Source organism: Vigna unguiculata, chromosome 9 (genome assembly GCF_037176805.1).
Source record: "Vigna unguiculata cultivar grain cowpea cultivar isolate G323 ecotype 2 chromosome 9, ASM3717680v1, whole genome shotgun sequence".
In the NCBI taxonomy this organism is placed as follows: domain Eukaryota; kingdom Viridiplantae; phylum Streptophyta; class Magnoliopsida; order Fabales; family Fabaceae; genus Vigna; species Vigna unguiculata.
Genome location: NC_140800.1, coordinates 38,997,649 through 39,018,116, shown reverse-complemented (window position 1 = coordinate 39,018,116; position 20,468 = coordinate 38,997,649). Strand labels below are relative to the sequence as shown.

General features: G+C 30.2%; 3 protein-coding genes across 3 annotated transcripts; 1 reads left to right on the top strand and 2 right to left on the bottom strand.

The window, feature by feature from the left end:
* Positions 1-1,035: 1,035 nt before the first annotated feature.
* On the bottom strand, positions 1,036-2,187 carry LOC114163694 (F-box protein CPR1-like). The gene has a single exon (XM_028047989.1). It carries the CDS (start codon positions 2,185-2,187, stop codon positions 1,036-1,038), a length of 1,152 nt encoding a protein of 383 aa, XP_027903790.1.
* Positions 2,188-4,318: 2,131 nt separating this feature from the next.
* LOC114163061 (oxidoreductase, zinc-binding dehydrogenase family protein) lies at positions 4,319-9,497 on the bottom strand. Its single transcript, XM_028047123.2, has 10 exons — positions 9,179-9,497; positions 8,787-9,095; positions 8,623-8,711; positions 8,411-8,539; positions 8,193-8,313; positions 6,655-6,739; positions 6,435-6,544; positions 6,009-6,151; positions 5,367-5,463; positions 4,319-4,833 (listed from the first exon to the last, which is right to left on the bottom strand). The coding sequence occupies exons 1-10, from the start codon at positions 9,257-9,259 to the stop codon at positions 4,540-4,542; spliced, it is 1,458 nt and encodes a 485-aa protein (XP_027902924.1). The 5' UTR covers positions 9,260-9,497; the 3' UTR covers positions 4,319-4,539.
* Positions 9,498-13,191: 3,694 nt separating this feature from the next.
* LOC114163062 (CBL-interacting serine/threonine-protein kinase 8-like) lies at positions 13,192-18,833 on the top strand. Its single transcript, XM_028047124.2, has 14 exons — positions 13,192-13,911; positions 14,006-14,068; positions 14,444-14,515; positions 14,621-14,728; positions 14,808-14,882; positions 14,980-15,033; positions 15,156-15,281; positions 15,731-15,820; positions 16,559-16,681; positions 17,411-17,530; positions 17,752-17,868; positions 18,047-18,103; positions 18,187-18,261; positions 18,348-18,833. Exons 1-14 carry the CDS (start codon positions 13,753-13,755, stop codon positions 18,447-18,449), a joined length of 1,341 nt encoding a protein of 446 aa, XP_027902925.1. The 5' UTR covers positions 13,192-13,752; the 3' UTR covers positions 18,450-18,833.
* Positions 18,834-20,468: the final 1,635 nt, after the last annotated feature.

Below are 20,468 nucleotides of genomic sequence, written 5' to 3'. Positions count from 1 at the left end.
AATAACAAAAAAAATAATTAAAAATATATATTTTAATTAAATTTATAAGTTAATTAAAATTATGTATTTTATTTAAAATTAAATTTTAGATATGATTCTGACCAAAATTAATTAAGGTTAGACAAAGGAATTAAGCTAACTATAAAATTTATATCCTATTATTCATATAACATAATATTTTTTATTTATTTGAATAAAATTGAAGATTACTACGATGATGAAAGCAAAGAATATTATGATGTACAAATACGATACGTGTATCAAATATGATACATATTTAATATATCTATACGTTTATTTTGAAAATAACAGATACAACACATGATGTATGCATATTAGAAAGTATTCAATAATTGTAAAAAATATGATAAATACATTATTGATATCGTGTGAATTCAAATTAAAATCATATATATCAAAGTTGTCAACATAAAAAGTTATAAATTATTGTCATGATAAAAGTATTACTCATTTATAAATTAGATACTTCATGAATATGTATTGGTAAGGTAAAATATCCTAAAATATCATATACGGACACATGTCGGACAATTAAAGTATCGATGCATCATAGACTATTAATTTTAGTTTAATATAACATTTTTTAAATCTAAAAATGTTTTAACAATAATTAAATTAGAATTGCATACTGACAATAAGATGCAATGCAACAAACAATCCAAGGCCGAACCGTTGAAAACCATACCCATGTATTCAGAATTAATTGGAAAACATTTAGTCATTGATTGCAAAGAGATCTTTCGGGTATATGTACATAATAACATTACGTGCCAAAAGCTTATAAAGCTTAAACTAACTATTGTGCAGAAGAAATTTAATGATGGGCATTAACAAACAATAACCAACATTATATTCTGAATTTTAAAGAACATTTGGCCAAGCCAAGTACATCGGCAATATCAGCAAAAGAAAAAAATAAATAAAGAAATTAAATAGAATACACTAACCCTAATTACCTGAAGAAAGTATCACATCAATTGTTCTATCTGGATACTCACTAACAGTTCCAACAAATCAATCTTCAGGCTCAGCCTCATCACCAGGAAGTGGTAGAAAACTCTCTCTATACATAACACAACGTAAGAAATGAAGTCTACTGTTATTTTGGTTCCCATATCTAAGCTTACCTTTCTCGTCGATTTTCACTAACGTGTTGTTGTTACAAAATGCCAAAATTTCCCCATTTTCTGTGAAGCATACGGGGAAAATAAGATTCAGAGAAGGTCTAAAATAGAAGGAAAAATCAAATGTTTTGGTCCAAACAGTTTCTTGTTTGCATTCTTTCACTGACCATATTTCAATCAGTTGATACGGGTGGTTACGCACCACCAAGCACAAATACAGATATTCTCCCATTACCTTCAAATGGTATATGTCAGATCCATTTGGAAGATTGGCTAAGTGATGAGGCAATGTAATCTCTAATAATCTTTTCTCCCTCACATCAAATGCAATCATTACATTTCTAAGATCATCAGCAGACTTAACAATCCAGTAGAGAGTCTCATTCCATAACTGTCCATGTCTGAGTTCGGCTCCAAAATAAGGTGCAACATAAGAAACATCATACTTAACAGAAGTCCAACAATTATTCCTCAAAGAGAAATAACGAAGCAACATATGATTACCATCATGAATTCTTAGGATTATAGTGACCAGCACAATGTCATCATCCACTGGATCATATCCCATTCCAGATAGATGATGTCGAGTCCATGTGCCACGTTTCTGGTGAATTTCTTTCTGTACACCAGTTAACGGATTCCACAACACAAAATCATGCAACAAATATTGTAGGAGAACAAATCCCCTGCAGGAGCCTGCCACGGATATGCAGTTTACATACCAATGAAAGCCACTAATATTGGACACTGCATGCCACGAATCATCATCACAAAGTGCTGATTCTTTGTCTGCACAATAAACTGCACAATCCTTAACTATATTTAAAAGCTTGTAGGTGGGTGCAACTGCAGCGTCAAAATGTCTTCTTGCAAATTCAGGATCGGATATTAGAGAGAACCATGACTTTGATAAGCCTTTGAAACTTAACACAGATTTGGTGGGTAGCTTCAACAGAATTTCTTTCACCAAGTCCTCGTTAACGTCTACAGAAAGAGGGGAATCAATCTTCGTCTTCTTTCGTTTGCTGTCACCAGTTTTCATCTTTGTTATGCTTTTCTCAACTGCAGAACTATGGCTCTTTAGAAAGGTAGTTTTTTTCTTTTCAAATTAACTTTATATCAATGAGATATTGTTTTCTTTCTGCTTTAGGTCAATTTTAATATAATAATCTTAATCAATTCTACTTTTTTTGACAGGATTTTTATATGATGTACCGTAAGTTAACATTTAAATTCCAGTTAAGATTTCTTGAAATATCTATCTTAATAAGAAAAATATTCTCTATATAATATACTATATCCATATTTAAAATTAATATGTGAATAAAAACCATATGTGAAATTAATAATTACAATAAAATTATAAATTACTTTTATATTAATTTATGAACCATAAATAATATAATATTGAAAATTAAACTCATGCATTTCCTTTATTATTTTTGTAACCAATAACAAAATATCTATTAAATACTCTCAAACTGTCATTTATATTATTATATTTAATTGCTAATAATAGCTTTAAGACTATATATCTTAACTTTAAATTGAACTTTTATGAATTTTTGAACCGAACTATACAAATAAAATGGTATTAATTTGGAGAAAGGAACAAAATTACTTAATTTTACTACGGTTGAAACAGAATTAAATAAAAAAGGATAAATATATAGAGAAACTGAATATAAAACGAAGATATTTGATGCTATCATTATTACGTGTACTAACTTTGACATATAGAACTACTAGTGTCACGTGGACGAGCCTAACACATGAATAATAATAATAAAAAATAAAAAAAACTATGAGCGGCATATAACATATATTTATAATTTTTATTAGCTTCAAAAATATTTTACGTAAATACATAAGCAAATTCTTGAGAGATCTTTGACATTGTGATAGTTTGTAACGATGTTTTATGTGATGATATTTAAGTATTTAAACAGAGAAAATGCAGATAATAGATAATAAAAAAATAGAATTTTAGAGACTCAATTGAAAAGTTTTAAAATTTCAATGACTCAATAAATTACAAAAATTTAATAAGCACTAAACTGGAAATTTTCTAATTTATTAGAGATCCAAAACATAATTAAGCCTGAATTATTTTATTCTTTAGATTTTTTAATTGTTTTTTAATGTAATTAATTCTTTTAACAAAAAAAATACTTATATTAAAATTATAAAAATATTTATTTTATAATTAATTTTTATGAATTCATTTTTATAAATTTCATAATGTATTTATATTTATAATAATAATAATAATAATAATAATAATAAAATAAAAGTGAAGGCATATATATTTTCACTAGTACTGTAAAATAATATAGTTTAGTTAGTTATTAATGATAGAATATTAGTTTCTTATAATTTTTTAAGAAAATATGTTAACATCTTAAAAATTATAAATACTTAACAATTTAATATACTAATATTTTAATCATATTTCTCTATATTTTAATATAATATGTTAATATCTTAAAAATTATAAATACTTAACAATTTAATATACTAATATTTTAATCATATTTCTCTATATTTTAATATAAATTACTAACATATATTATTTTATATTGTTGAAATAGGTCGAACGTGATTGTATTTTGTTTAATATAATTTTGTGTATTTTTAGATTAGAAAATTACATGTCCTTTTAATGAATAGAACACAACTTAATGTTTTAACTTATAGAACATAACTTAATGTTTTACCTTATTTATTTTTTATTCTCCTTACACTTGAAAGTCAAAACTAGTTCATTAGTATTCAAAACCGTCATTTCTTACTCTCAAAAAAAATTTTGAAAATTTTTAATCTCCCCTTATTTAAGAAAAATGAGAAACATAAATACCAATATTTCAATGCCTATGAAATTCAAAATTCCAATTTAAACCTCTTTAAATGTATAGATATCCCATTTCAGATATCTCTAACCATACAAAAATTTAAATGTAAAGTTCAGTTTAATCTCTTTAAAACTTGTAATGTGAAATCACTACACCACGAACCTAAATTGACATTTGAGGGCATGTCAATCTTTTAGGCATGTCAACATTCACTCTATAAAAGTTATGCAGGAGAATTGACCAGTCTCTATTTCTAAAACAAAAGATAAAACTTTTCCATTTAATTATATTTAACATATTCAAGCAAACTAATTTGAAATGTTTCTTAATAGAACTTGCAACTTATAATTTTATAACCCTTAGAACTGAGTCAAGTTCTGAGTTGATAACATATGAAGAGCGTCACAACCCCCCTATTGACCTTACTTAGATGCCGATAAATAATTATTTTTCAAATCTGCCGATGTATGATTTCCAAGTGTAAATTGTTGTCAGCCACTGTGCAATTTTGTAAAGTAACACAAAATCCTAGAATAAAACCCTCAACCTTTCAGAAAGAATAGCACAAAACCAACTAACACAGATAAGAGAAGGATAAGACCGGCGACGACAACATTAATGTGACCGGGCTTCACACTTTTACTATTTGAACTCTCTCCTCCACCATCAACTTTGCTCTTGCCTTCCATGACATGAATTTCTGAATTGGAGGGCACTGCCAGGTCAAAGAAAGATTTAGTTTTGAAAGATAGAACTTCTTTTTCTGGCTCCAAAATTGTAGAGACATCCATTGGAGCTTTCATGGATAATAACTCCATGCAGTGGTCCTTAAAAACCTAAGGAATGATAATCACAAGTCAGGACTAATATTTAAAAAATAGTAGTAAGAAAGAAGAAATAAAAATAAAAGATCAAGTTCATAATAAATGACACGTAACGTCATTATCATATTACTTTGCCTTCCGCAATTATGGTGTTATCGGAACACTAAATCATGTAATGTAATGCATGCTCCTCAATTCAAGCCGTACACAAATACATGCATTCTTTATTTGCACTGCAACAGATTATACTTTGATTGATTAGATTATTGTTGAAGGTATGACCCAAGTGCTCGAATCGAGGTATGACCTGGTGCTTTATTTCTGACAGAAGTATTCTAGAATCAATAAATTATTGATATTGTCAAGACAACAATGTCTCTTTATGCACATGTTTAAGGATCAGTTCAAAATTCTTAAACAAATACATCTTTTTCTGCAACAATACCATGATGCAAAACAGAGAATAGCTGCTCTTCAAACAAAATCACGCATGGAAACAAATTTAGACACCAGATCTATTATTTCCGTACAGAAATGGAACATACCTCGACAGTCTCAGAAGGTTGCAAATAATCACACACATAAACCCCTGCTAACCAAGGTGCAAAGACTCTTTTAGGAAATGGAAGACTACATCCTTTTCTGCCAAAAAAACATATAATACGCTTAATTAATCAAACAAACCAGAGCACAGTAAGCCAAAATAACAAAAATGCATCAATTTAATCTGTGTATTGACATGATTATCACTTTTAGATGTTTATGGCGGCAAAATCTAGAATGTGATTTTCCGATTATACACATTTAGGTCATAGATTTACTCTATGTATGCATCAACATAAACTTTATAATGAATATACAAAAAATGCTGATCGACGATTCATTTAAGTGTCAATGTGGCATAAAATCCCTTAAGACAGCATACATCTACCCTCCCCAGACCCCCACAAGACAGAAGCTTCATGCACTGGATCACTGCTTTCACTGCGAGTGTTTGAAACAACCCAACATAAATGATTGATCCCACAGTGTAATAAAATGAACTTAACAAGAGAACTCCAGTGAGTAAGAATCAGGTATATGTATACAAAAAGCAATAACCTTGTAAGATGACATCACATCAGGAAGAAGCACAAGCAAAATATTGTATATCAATGAGTACTGTACCATTCTTACAAGTTACCTACCTCAATGTGTGTAACACTAGTTGGGGAACAGGCTTTTCAACTGATATTTCATTGCTTGCTTCATCATGATTGTTACCAGAGTCAGCGTCTACCTCATCACAGATTATATCCAATCTACTTTGCAGACTCTTGATAATATCTCCCTACACACAGAATTGTAATCCATGACAATACAAGACAAATCAGGAAAGTTGATGGTGGGGGAACTTTCATTTTCTTTATTACACACAAGAACTGGGGGATCAAGAAATCATATTTTAGGATAGGTAGATGTTTCCAAACAATTGTCAATTCTAAGACAACCCTTGAATAAAAGGACAAAAGTTTGACCATAAACTCATGAACAGAATGAATATATATATATATATATATATATATATATATATATATATATATATATGTATGTATGTATAATTATTGACTCACCTTTATATCAGTGACGGCTTGTGATATTGGCTCTTTTGAATTTAGATATGCAAAAGAACATATCAAGCCACTAAATGAAAGAAGACCAACAACATCCCCTTGGCTGCATGCTTTACAAAATATTAACTGTCAATATTAGAAAATGAAGTTTTAAAACAACAGAATAACAACAACAATAATAATCAGAATATTTATATGAAAACGCAGCAGGCAAACATACCTTCAATAGATCTATTGTTCAGAAATGGTATAAGCAATTCGACTTCATGCACACCATCAGATGAATATGACTCGCTCTCAACAACCTAAAATAGAAATGAATTTCTTATAAATAATTAAATGATAAGGATTTTCTACAAATTGTAATCAAAAAATAGTTTGGGGTAATCAACCCAAAATACAAGCAGTACATGCCTATGAGCCTTTGACCCACATTTAAGAAAAACTATATTCTTTTTAACCTAACTGTCTCAACTCAAACCCATGAAGAGTTGGGTTCACTCATTTGTTTGAATTTTTTTTGACCCCTCTATGCTTATGTACTTGTCATGATCACATTTGAATTAGTTTTTTGGCTTGTTTGTTGAATCTTGAGCATGCCCCCACCCCATGGCTTTTCTACTTCTGTTAGTATGAAGGTAAACATGTTGTTATAATTTAAATATACTCTACATTCCATAATTGGTTTTCTAATACTCTACCACGGTTTCTGTCACTACAAACGAATCGGTATATCTCTAACAAATTGCATTGTTACTGTAACAGTTGTATTAAGAGAGCATGAAGATCAAACTTCATGGGCAGCACTGATGATACATTTGCCAAATAATATATCAGCTTAAGTATTGTAGTCAGGTTCTGGTTATGAATATCTTCAACATTTATTAACATAATTTGTTCTAGATACCACAGATCTAGTAACATACTATAAAAAAAAAAAGTGAGTCAACAATCAATTTCTAAATCCTACATCATAACATATTCTTAAAAAGTTGATTTCAAGTTTATCAATCTCATAAGAGTCGTTTGAAATGTAAGGTTTACACTCACTTATATACTATAGTTTAATCATATCTCTAGTTGATGTAAGATCTTCAACACATCTCCTTATACCAAACCAAAGATTGGACATCTCAAGCGTGAGCCTAAATATTTGTATGTGGTATGATAGTGAGTGAGACGATAGCCCAATAAACCTTCTAGGATAAACTCTGCTACCATCTTAGAATGTGAATTTTAAGTCTAACTCAATCTCATAAAATACGTTTGGAAAATGAGATTTGCACTTATATATTATAATTTGACCATATTTCTTACTGTTGTAAATCCTCAACATAAATAATGAAGCAAATGAGAATACTTGTCCATAATCTAATTATAAAAGCTTTCATCTGACTTCAACATCAACAGTCTAGCAGAATACAGTTTCAGTATTTCACCAAGGAATTTTTAGGAGAGCAACATCAAAATGTTACATTAATTCAATGTCCAACTCAAACAAACTCTGATGCAGAAACTATCTTGAACCGTGTAATATTCAGTGCTGAGAGCCACTGTACCACAATGAAAACAATATTGTGGGAGGCAAACACAGTACAAGCAGCGAATTAAATTCTGCTACTTAAAGAAACTGGATTTTTTTCAACAAATTGGGACCCAAATTGCTTCTTACTTCTGAATAAAGTTCACCAAACATAAACAGTAACCGGAAATTAGAAGAAAGAGGCTGAAGAGAAAAACAGGTAATCGTGTAGTTACCAATTTACCGTCAATCAAGGCCTTTGCACCTGTAAGCTCTTTGGCATGAACAGATATCACATGACGAAGAATATCACTCAATGTCTGGAACTTCGATCCACTGTCACGTAAAATGGGTAACCTTGCAGGATATAACAGAATACATCATATCCAATTACTCAAATTACCAACAGATTCAGCCGATAATCTATGAATTGCACAAATTTCCAGGAAGTTACCTGATGTTGAAATTGTACATGCACTTGTACGTCTGTAGGGAAGTTAAGACCTTCCCCATTTTAAAATCACAAGGTCGCAAACTACTTGATGTAATATTCGAAGACAATGAACAGTTTCTACAACTCCACCTACACTAATAACAACATCTGAGCATCACATCATAAACTAAAATAATAATACAAAATGGAACAATTATTAGTATTAGGGTTACCTTCTAGGACTATAACAAATATGAAGAAGCAGTCTCTCATCCCAATCACCCTCCAAAACCGGCGCTGCGTCAGCAACACCCTTCACTGTCTACAAGACAACACATACATAGTTAATCACGAAGTCAAATACGATTGGATTAAGCAGTGATAATTGTTAACATACCTGGCAAAGCATTATGGTGGAATTCTTGAACGCGGCATCGCTGACCCAAACGTATAGGCCCACGACATTCATGCCACCGACGAGCATTCTAGAAACCTGGCGTGCATGTTCGGCGACCCAGTCCTTGTCGATGAACAGGGAAGAGGAATCGGCGGGCTCAGATTTGGATTTGGGCTTCGGACCCTTCTTCTTGTCAGGCTCGGTGAGAGCACAGGCGGGTTCACCGGAATCGTTGAGTGGGGTGGGAACCAAATCGAAGAGGAAGGCCCGGCCCAAAGCGGAGCTGAACTTGCCAATTATAAGACCCACCTGAAAGTAAAATCGGAGTGGTAGTTAGTTAGATAGGTATTTGGGAGAGTGAGAGTGTGACGGAGATGCATTGGAGAATGTGCCTCAGATGGAAGTGCGGATTGGCTGAGACGATCCTCCGCCAATTTGAGTCGCGTTTCTTCTCCGATCACTGCTTTCGCCATTGCTGATTATTCAATTGCTACTGTCACTAACCAGTACAATATTTCATAAATCTGTAACACATGAATCACCAGTTCTATGCTTCAAATTCCGGTCACTTCAATCCTTGAACCCTAAACGGGTTGTCTTGTTTATGCCGGTTCAGACACTGTTTCCCCCTTTTGGTAAACCCTCCGATCCAATCAACTTCTGACGTGATGCATTTAACTGCTCCAGATTTTAAGAACTGCTGTGTGTATCATGAAGAATACATCTAAATATATATATATATATATATATATATATATATATATATATATATATATATATATATATATATATATATATAAAATAATATATAAAGAATTCTTTTTTGTGTCCACATTTTAAAATACCAATTTTACCCTTCAAATATAATAATTTATTAAATTTTTAAAAATTGACCGTTATTTTTTCAAGTTTTTTATAAAATCGGCTATTTCTACTTCTTCTTTATTTATCAATGATTATTCTTTTATTTGTTTTTATATATTTCACTTTATTTTTAATAAATATAATTTTAGTTTATATATTAACTTAATAACATTACAATATTATCACCTACTAATATAATATCACGTATATCTAAAAAATTATACATACAGACACGCGATAGTGCCTGTGTTTCTGCTAGTATATATATATATATTATGGATTATTAAATTTATAACATGAGGTTACATCTTTTGAGTAGTCAAAAAGATGGAAAATGGAAATCACACTTAAAATTGTAAGAAAAAATTGTAATTTAGTAGTCAAAAATTCATTTTCCTTTTTTAAATATATAAATTATAATTTTAAATTACAAATTTAACTTAAAATATAGATTAAATCATTGGTTTCCATTTTAGTAGGAAAATCTTAAATAGGTCATCTCCTTTTCTTTTATTCTTTTTTTTTATCTCAATTAGTGTTTATTTTGAAAATTTTGTTGTAATTAGGTCATTTTTGTTAGCAGTAGTAGAGTTAACTATGTGCCACATCTTAGCATGCAGTTCTTTTTTCTTTTTTAATTTTCATTTCTTTTATAATTTTGTTTAAAAAAATAAATAAAAATTGTGATGTGTCAAGCTGATGGTGTGCCAGAGACAATGTGATGTGATAGTGCTAGTGTTACTATTGAATGTGAAATTTCTGAATTTAGTCATTGTCTTTGTTATTTTGTCTCACTCTTGGTCCCAAATTTTTTAAAACTGAAACAATTTCATCTTTATCTAAATTGAGACAAAATTTACCCGTTATCTAAATAACAAAATTAAATTTTTATTTTACATCGAACTTTATTTAAATATTATTTCAAATATTTATATATTAATAATTTATAGACAAATGTTAGAGTTGGTTTAAAAATAATAACTTTGTAAATTGAATTGTAAAATTTTAAATAAATATATTTATTTTAAATTGTTATAAAATTATTTTATAATTTTATATTTGAATTTAGGTTTAATTACTCTTTTGGTCCCTGTTTTTGTCTAAAAATGTCAAATTAATTCTTCAGTTTTTTTAAGTTTCAATTTGGTTTCGATTTGTAAAAAATCGGTGCAATTTGGTTCGTTTTATTAAATTTCTTGAAATGGATCAAAGACTTTTCATGAAAATTGAAATTATTAATAAGGATGATTTACTTTATTAATGTAATTAACATAATTATAATATCAATTTTGATAAAAAAATAATTGATTCGCTTTAAAAAAATTAACAAAAAAGGTCAAATTGCATTAATTTTTTAAAAAACCATGACCAAATTAAAACTTAAAACAACAGGATGACCAACTTGAAAATTTTGGACAAAATCAGAAATGAAAAGAGTAATTAAACCTTGAATAGTTAATATTTTAATATTCATTTTAATATGAAAAAATTAAAAATAAAATTTATATTTCTTTTTTAAATATTCATGAACATCTAAATATCCACAAATTTTAAAAAATTTATAAATATTTTTTAAACAAATATGAATAGCAACAAATTATTCTTTTATTATTGGTCGGATTGTAAATAAATATTATCTATACCTGACTCGGTATATTATCATCTCTACAAGAAAATTGCTTATTCATTAGACTATGGATGCCGGAAAGTTAACAAGAGGAGGTGCGGAGAGTACTTATCAATACAAAGAGATAAAGATAGGTACCAGTAATTCGATTGCTATATATAAAAGTTTATTGTATTTAATTTCAGATTTGGATGTGACAAATAATTAAATAAACAAGAAAAAAACGTATTCCGTAAAAACAATGTGTTCTTGTGAGAATGCATACAAAAATTTCTAAAGGGTGCTATTTATTTTTCAGTATGCTTTCTTTAGTTCATTATATATTTTAAAAAAAGTTTAAGAGTGTAATAATTATATTTTTATACTTTTTGGAAATTTGTTCACAAACTTTCATTTTACATAAGTTAGTTTCTATTAACTTTTGTTCTTTTACTGGGTTGAGTTCGTTAACTACCACTTAAGTGAAATTGATTTATTATAATATTAATGACTAAATATCCAGTATTAAAATAAAATTGTTTACTGGTTATTGTATAAAATTTGTATGTACATGAGTTAATTAAAGAGTTATTTGTTTACGTGTAAGTGTTTCAAGAATGTTTGATATATGCGCACAAACATATAGTTTTTTTCTCACATTTAACACCAGTAACTCATGATAGATTGTGTAATGCACTACATACAAAAATGACTCGGAACACATTGTTCTTTTTAGCAATCTATTTTAAACATAACAGAGATTTTATGTTCTTTTACTCAGAAACTAAAAAATTACAGGTACCTATGATTTCGTATTTTGTTATTCAATGAAAAACATAATGTGTGGAACAAATTGCAAATTAGAAAATTAATTATTTTATAATATAACAGGCATGAAAATAGCAGTAGAAATTGATAAGTTTAGTTCAGTCATATAAATTGAATGTATGCTGGTGGGAAATAGGAAATATTGCTTAATAAAACATCAAATGTGAATATGGTATTGGAAAATAAAATGCTGTCTTAATATATTTCTAATTTCTCTAAATAGATTTTTTTATTCTCCATATCAATAAATAATCTCTTCTTAGACTTTTGTTTATGAAAATGTACGATAATAATCTCTTCTTAGATTTTTTTTTTTGTGAATATGTGTGTTGTACTTTTTACTTTTTTAATTTTGAGTCATAGAAACAATACAATATAGAAACATGACTATATATTCCAAGTATTTTAAAAATATAGATGAGAGGGTATATAATCTAAATTCAAATATTATTATTATAAAGAAAAACATTTAAAAAATAAGTTGACACTCCAAAACATTTTCACTTACAAATAAGTAGGTCAGGTCTATCGGTCGGTCAGCTTGTTAAGAAAATGGTAAGCTGGAATGAAATTTTTGACTTGTCAACCTGCTGTAATTTAGTTCGTCTAGTCTGTTAGTTTGTCGGGTCAACTCGTCACCTATCTTTTAACCCGTTTTTTTAGTTTTCTTTTTAAATTTTTTATGTTTAAAATTAAAAATAATTAAAAAAAATATTTTTTATATTATATAACCAAATTTATATAGAAAAAAAATTTTAAACAAAAATTAAAAAAAAAAAAGGAATTAAAAATTAAAAAGAAAGTGAGAACCCAAGCCACCGACTCGGTCTTAAAAATGACGGGTTGTGATATTCAACTTATTTGCTGTGGCGAACCGGCCCCACCTAACCATTTTCCGACAAACTACGGCGGACCGGATCAAATATAACGGAACTGACCGATTTGCCCCCGTAACTGCAAGTTTCCAAATCAAATTGCAATTCCAATTTGAGTGCGTGCGTGACGTGACTTGCAAAGAAAAGATGAACCGTATGAACAAGCCGAAAAACTAGGTTTAGTGCCGGTTACTGCTCTTAATAATTGGACGAGGTGAGGTAATCACCTACACCCGTATCTACGGGAACTGTCTCCCAAAATCCCTTCATTCGTCGATTCTTTCATTTTCCATCGTCCGCCCCACACACAATCAACCGCTCTCACCCTCTTGCTTACTCACCGCTTTGTCACAAGTCCACCATGCTTTCTCCGTCTCCAATATATCCCCACAAGCAAATAAAATAAAAATTCAAACTTTTTTTCACTTCTTTTCAAATTTCCTTCCTTCATTTTCCTTTTCTACACACTAATTTTCTTTTCTCCTTTTTCCGATTTCCCCAAACGACTTCCCTTTTTATGACCAACCAACCAATCAACCTTCCTTCATAGCTGTCATACTCTCTTTCCGTTTCTATTTTCTTTTTGGTTAATTTCAAAGAGTGAAGTTGGTCTCTTTCAGTTTTTCTAATTTCTTGCTAAGAAGGAACTTAATAAAGTAATAAATATTAAGTTAAAAATTGGAAAAGTGCGAAGCTTGTGATTAACGTTTGATTCGTGAAACGCTTTTGGGGTTGGATGAGTGTGCAATGCAGAAGCTGAGATTGGTGCAGTGAGAGAGAGAGAGAGAGAGAGATGGTGCTGAGGAAAGTGGGGAAGTATGAGATTGGGAGGACGATTGGGGAGGGAACTTTTGCGAAGGTGAAATTCGCTCAGAACACAGAAACTGGAGAGAGCGTGGCCATGAAGGTGCTCGACCGCAGCACCATCATCAAGCACAAGATGGTCGACCAGGTTGCACTCTCAATTAATTAACTTTCCTTATAAGCTTAACTTTCCTTTCGTTGAAAAAATGTTTCATTATTGGTTTGTTTCTATTATTGTGCAGATCAAGAGGGAGATTTCCATTATGAAGCTAGTTAGGCATCCTTATGTTGTTCGCCTCTACGAGGCATGTGATAATTCCTTTCTGTTTTTGTAATTAAGGGTCGGTTTGGGTTCTTTTGAAAGTTGTCATCCAATTTCGAATCATGATTGGATTTTGGAATATGGTGTCAATTAAGGTTTCAGCAGTATTTTCGAGCAAGTGAAAGGAAAACCTGAGTCACAGATTTATGTTTTATTTGTTATCGTTTGGAAATTGGAGTGGGAGAACAGTTGTGGAAGTATATTTTGAGAATCTTACTTACTTCGTTAATGAGAGCTTTTCTAAGAGAATAGACATGCTGACTCAATATTTTCTCTGATAAGCCATTGTTGATGTTTTTCTTGTTTTGTCGCCATTCTCAAGTACTTTGTTTTGCTGTAAAAATATGCTTTTCTTCAGGTTCTTGCTAGCCGTACTAAGATTTACATCATACTGGAGTTCATCACGGGTGGTGAATTGTTCGATAAAATTGTGAGTATCTCAAGATGAACCCTTTTATTGTAGGTTTTATTGTAGGTTTATTAGTCACCATTCAAGATATTAGCGATGTTCATGATGAATAATATAATTGTGCAGATACACCATGGTCGTCTTAGTGAAGGTGATTCTAGAAGATATTTTCAACAGCTTATTGATGGTGTAGATTATTGCCACAGTAAGGGTGTTTATCACAGAGATTTAAAGGTTTGCATTGAGTGAGATATGAAAATTTGTCTGTTATCTTCTCATGACTTCTTCTAATTTTCTTCTTTGCCTTGTGCAGCCTGAAAATCTCTTACTTGATTCTCTGGGAAATATAAAGATTTCCGATTTTGGTTTGAGTGCATTGCCTGAACAGGTGAGTTTGTTGCAAAAGTAGCTTTTTATATATGACTTTGATTCATGTAAGATACAACGATACCAAAGGGCCTCTAACTTGTTGAACATTCTCACAGGGAGTGAGTATCCTTCGAACTACTTGTGGGACTCCAAACTATGTAGCTCCTGAGGTAAAATACAAGTCTGGTTTGTCATTTAGCTAAATTTCAGTGATGCAGTTTATGTCAAATGAAAAATACTGACTATTCTAATGCTGATATCTTCAATTTTTCTTTTGACTTTGTGGACTTAGGTACTCAGTCATAAGGGTTACAACGGTGCTGTGGCAGATGTTTGGTCCTGTGGGGTTATCCTCTATGTCCTACTGGCTGGATATCTTCCCTTTGATGAGCTTGATCTAACCACCTTATATAGTAAGGCATGAATTTAAGCATGACAAATAGTTTCTCTATGATATACTGTATTGCAAATAAAACTATTTATCTTGCATATATAGAAATACATCAATTATTATTTATGAGCCATTTGACATGATAATAAGTAGTTAACAATTTGCTGTTATGGGGTCAAAATTTATCTATTTTTTGTGAAAGAGTGTCCAAAGTAGCAAATTGACTCGGAATGACAGAATTGGAAATGGAAGTTTTCATCAGTAGTCTCTTGCATCTCTCAATAGGTGCAGGCTGTTGTTCTGAAAGCTACGAGTTCTTGTGTTAGCACTCTTCTATTATGTGTAGAAAGGCTCAAGAAATATTGCATTATCTGAGGGTTGTGTTGCTAGTCTAGATTGTTTTCATCAAAGTGGAATTTGGATTGTTATTAAAGATGATAATTTTTCATTGTTATTTTTTTGTTTCTTTCTTTCAGATTGAGAGAGCAGAATTTTCGTGCCCTCCATGGTTTCCTGTGGGAGCAAAAATGTTGATAAATAGAATTTTGGACCCAAATCCTGAAACCGTAAGTATTTGCATTACACAACGGGAGTTGAAGTACAACCTTTCTAAGCCAATTTAAAATTAATGCTCTGTGGCCATAGAATCAGAAAATGAGTTGGGTCTTTTGATGATCTGTTGTAATATAAAGGTATTTAAAAAACTTAAGTGTCCCCCACAGAAGGAGCCCTTTAGGCTGGACATGCATAGCCAATTTGCTTTGTGCTGAAATTAAATTTGATTTGGAAAATGGGAGTGCAGATACCAACATCCCTAAATACTTGATTTTTTATACTGAGCCCGTTAATGGTTTTATTTCTCTATCAAGATTAATAAAATAAGATAATATAGCACATTCTTTTGATGTGGTATGACAAATATTAATGAAACTTACGGAAAATTATCCTTCACACCTGAATTACTTATAAAATGTTGATAGTTATTATTGCACCTATATTGTACCTGTGGAGCACATATGTTCGGTATTTCAGTATTTCATACTGCTAAACTTGAATTAAAGCGTTGCTTCATCCTGTAGTTCTTGATCATTGTTTTCAATACTGACTCCACATTTATGGATGAAGAATTTAACTAGCTCAAATTATATTTGAAGCTCAAGGATTTTTTCCATTATATGTATTGGACCTCATTTTTGTTCATGTGTAATGTACTAATACTAGTTTTTTTATAGATTTAAATATTACTTCTCGATCGTCATTCTTTCTGACTAATTTACTTCCCCTGATTGCATGCACATTTGCAGCGTATAACCATTGAACAGATAAGAAATGATGAATGGTTTCAAAGGAGCTATGTTCCTGTCAGTCTTCTTGAGTATGAAGATGTAAATCTTGATGATATAAATGCTGCTTTTGATGAAGCCGAGGTATGTTAAATCTGTGTGTGGGCGCGCTTGTTTATCAACTATATGTGTGTAAAAAAAATCTGCTGTTTGAGCTAATCTGTCCCCATTTTCCAGTCTACCTATTCAAATTCATCTTGTTAGAATGAATCTGAGATAGATTGGACACACTGTTTTAGGGTTTTAATTTTAAAATTAGGATTTTTGACTTTGAAGTATTTGTTATCATTATTAGGGAGGGGACTTTATTCTTTTCTGGATTATTCATTCTAAATTAGAATAGGATAATCTTATCCGAGTTTTGGTTATACTCGGTATATGGATATATTCTCATATTGCTTTTGATAAGTGTAAAGAACTTGATATTTCCTTTTATTTGGAGAATATTTAAAACATGAGACGGAGTAGCACTCTAGGATTGTTTATCAGGCGAGTAACTTTTGCCAAAAACGCATTTGTGGTTCCTATTATACGTCACTCCACAATTCCATTTGATAAACAAGCATACCAAAGAACCATAAACAATAATAATATTAGTAAAGATATTTTGAATTATCTTATTCCTGGAAAAACCATTTCATCACTGGTATAATTGAGTTGAAGGAAGTTGAACATAATGCAAATTGAGTTGTCATTTTATACAGTTGGTGTCCCTTCTCTTCAGTTAAAGAGGCCAACTTGTTATCTCCTGTGGCATTCGTCTACTAATTATCTTCCATGTTTTGCTGCTTACTGATTATTTTGTTGCTGCAGGAACAGAGGGCTGATCAACAATGTGATAACGAGGACATGGGTCCCTTAATGCTTAATGCATTTGACTTGATAATTCTGTCTCAAGGCTTAAATCTTGGAACGATCTTTGATCGTGGACAGGTATTTAATTGTTACATTGTGTGTTGCGATGTGGCTCAATCAGTAATCATATCTAAATGGTCAAATAACAGTCCCATATCCCATGTTACAAGGGTCCTTGTGATATAAAATATATGATGACACTCACTTACAATGTTCTGTCATTTAAAGGTCTAATTTTCTTAAATATTTTCCGTGATTAGCGTTAAGATATGTGATTTGTCACTCGAATATCTTCGCAGGACTCTGTCAAGTACCAAACCCGCTTTGTCACTCAAAAGCCAGCAAAGGTGGTTTTATCTAGTATGGAAGTCGTGGCACAATCAATGGGATATAAGACACATATCCGCAACTACAAGGTCTATTTGCAGTTACATGTTTAATTTACTTGCTTTCACTGCTTTTGTTACTCTGGTTTCTTTTGCATCATAATTTTCTCCATTCACATACAACTTTCAAATGTTTATCATCTGATGTCATTTTTTACATAAGACAAAGTTGGTCATCATCTGAAGTGATATTTGTATAAATTTTCAGATGAGGGTAGAGGGTGTTTCAGCAAACAAAACATCCTATTTCTCGGTCATCATGGAAGTAAGTTTCTATCCCTCTCCCAGAATTTCGACTGCTCCATGACATTATGGCTAAAACAATAATTCTTATTTATCTGGTCCAAGATTTTTGAAGTGGCTCCCACATTTTACATGGTGGACATTCAGAAAGCAGCTGGAGATACTGGTGAATACCTCAAGGTATGTTTTTGAAAACCTAAGTTTTACCCATCTCGATTGCTTTTACTTTTGATTTATGACGAAAGATGCACTCCATATTGTTGCAGTTTTATAAGAACTTTTGTAGCAATCTTGAGGATATAATCTGGAAACCCCCTCATGAAGCAACTAAATCAAGGATCTCCAAGACCAAAAGCAAAAGGCGATAGATTCATCACTCCTGATACGTCACTTGGTTGAAACAAAAAAGGAAAAAAAAAAAAAAAAGCAAAACAATGTGAAAGACAAAATTGAAGCCCAGCATGTCAAGGTTTTATAAATACGGTTTGCCTAGTTTTTTTTTTTTTTTTTTACACTAATACTGTTTTTTCTTTTTGACAAATTCTGCAAATACCACATCGAAAGCTTATTTCTTTCACCAAATGTACTACGAAAGTCGATTTCTCCTGTCTCGACTTTCCAATGAGGTTTTTTTTTTTTTTTTTTAACGAGATTAGTAACTCCAAAGTCTCAACATGTTATTCTTATTATCATTATTATTTTGTTATTGTCAAAAGTTAGTTAATGTGAAAATGTGTCTCAATTACGGTTTACTTGTTATGTTTTTCTTAAATTTATGATATTTGAATATTTTAAAAAAACATTATATTTTAATAAAATTTAAATATATAAACTAATTTATCGTATTTATATTTAAAAAATATGATGATGTTGAAAATTCCATTTGTCGCAAACACTGTTTCAAAAATATAGGTCAGACCAAAAGGAGGAGTTGAGATTACAAATAATTCTGGTCCTTGTCATTATCCTAATTCTGAAGGAACAAAACATGCCTCCAGAAATTGTTCAAACAAGAGAAAAAATATATATTAATTGTAGAGAGAACAAAAGAAAAGAAAATATTAGTCTTGGTTTGAACCATTTTTTGTTTTTCTTATTTGTATTTTATCTTCGTGTATCCCAACCAACCGTAATGATTTACCTCGTTAATAATGCAGTGTTAGAAAAAATGGATCTAAATTTGTTTAGACAATAGTGAGAACTTAATTATTTTTTGTTATTAAAAAAACCATTGTATTGTATTATAATAAGTCATTGTCATGTTAAAATTAAATATTTATCCTTTCTCATGAATACCAATTACGCTCAATATATAATAAATGTTGACACGAAATTTCATGATTTTGTCAGCTTAAATTTGACATTTAATTATATAAATTTTCAAGTTAAAAAATAATTTGATACTCATAACGTTTTAGTTTGCATCGAAAATTAAGAAAAAAAACTCAAATTAATAAATTAGGAATTGTGTTTGAATAAGATGTATAAAAGACGGGGTGCTGATATTTTAACATTTGTAAAAAAAAACATCCATAACTTAAAATAATGATATTTTAGTTATATTATTTTATTTCTAATATAAAATTCGAATACGCATTATTATATTACTAGCGTAACACAGGCGCTATCGCGCCTGTGTGTATATATTTTTTAAATATACGTGATATTATATTAGTAGGTGATAATATGATAATGTTATTAAGTTAATATATATATATATATATATTAGAATTATATTTATTAAAAATAAAGTGAAATATATCAGAACAGATAAAAGAATAACCATTAATAAATAAAGAAGAAGTAGAGACATCTGATTTTATAAAATTTTTGTAAAAGTAACGGTCAATTTTAAAAAATTTAAAAAATTGTTATATTTAAAGGGTAAAATCGGTATTTTAAAAAGTGGACACAAAAAGGGGAATCCCCTTTATATATTGTTATAGATTAAAGTGATGTTATTTTTACGACGTGAACCTTTTAGTTTCCAAAAAAACTCAACAAGTGAGTACAAAAAGTTATTCAAAATACAAGTGTTTCAGAAACATGGATATCTATTTTGTTCCTAGTTATAAAATATGATTTTTAAATATTATTATTATTATTATTATTTAATTACTCTTTGTGTGTGTGAACTATTTTTATCAAATTTAATTAGAGTATTTGAGTTCCTAAAACAATACATATTATGATTTTTCTCTTTCTCTTTATATACTAATTGCTTAATAAGGATGACTTCCAAACTTTTAACACTAAAAAGAAATGTTTCATTAATAATTAATTTTAATAATCAAATGTTTTGTTAATCATTTATTATTAATTTATAAAATAATAAAAAAGTTATTGATTATTAAAATAATTATTATTGTGAATAAAAATTTATAATT

Excerpts from the sequence above, each read along its gene's own strand:
- LOC114163061 (XM_028047123.2), bottom strand. The coding sequence starts at position 9,259 with ATGGCGAAAGCAGTGATCGGAGAAGAAACGCGACTCAAATTGGCGGAG. Across the intron at positions 9,096-9,178 it reads AATCCGCACTTCCATCTGAG|GTGGGTCTTATAATTGGCAA; the intron begins GCACATTCTCCA and ends TTTTACTTTCAG. Across the intron at positions 8,314-8,410 it reads ATGTACAATTTCAACATCAG|GTTACCCATTTTACGTGACA; the intron begins GTAACTTCCTGG and ends ATATCCTGCAAG.
- LOC114163062 (XM_028047124.2), top strand. The coding sequence starts at position 13,753 with ATGGTGCTGAGGAAAGTGGGGAAGTATGAGATTGGGAGGACGATTGGG. Across the intron at positions 15,282-15,730 it reads TAACCACCTTATATAGTAAG|ATTGAGAGAGCAGAATTTTC; the intron begins GCATGAATTTAA and ends TCTTTCTTTCAG. Across the intron at positions 18,262-18,347 it reads ATACTGGTGAATACCTCAAG|TTTTATAAGAACTTTTGTAG; the intron begins GTATGTTTTTGA and ends ATATTGTTGCAG.
- LOC114163694 (XM_028047989.1), bottom strand. The coding sequence starts at position 2,187 with ATGAAAACTGGTGACAGCAAACGAAAGAAGACGAAGATTGATTCCCCT.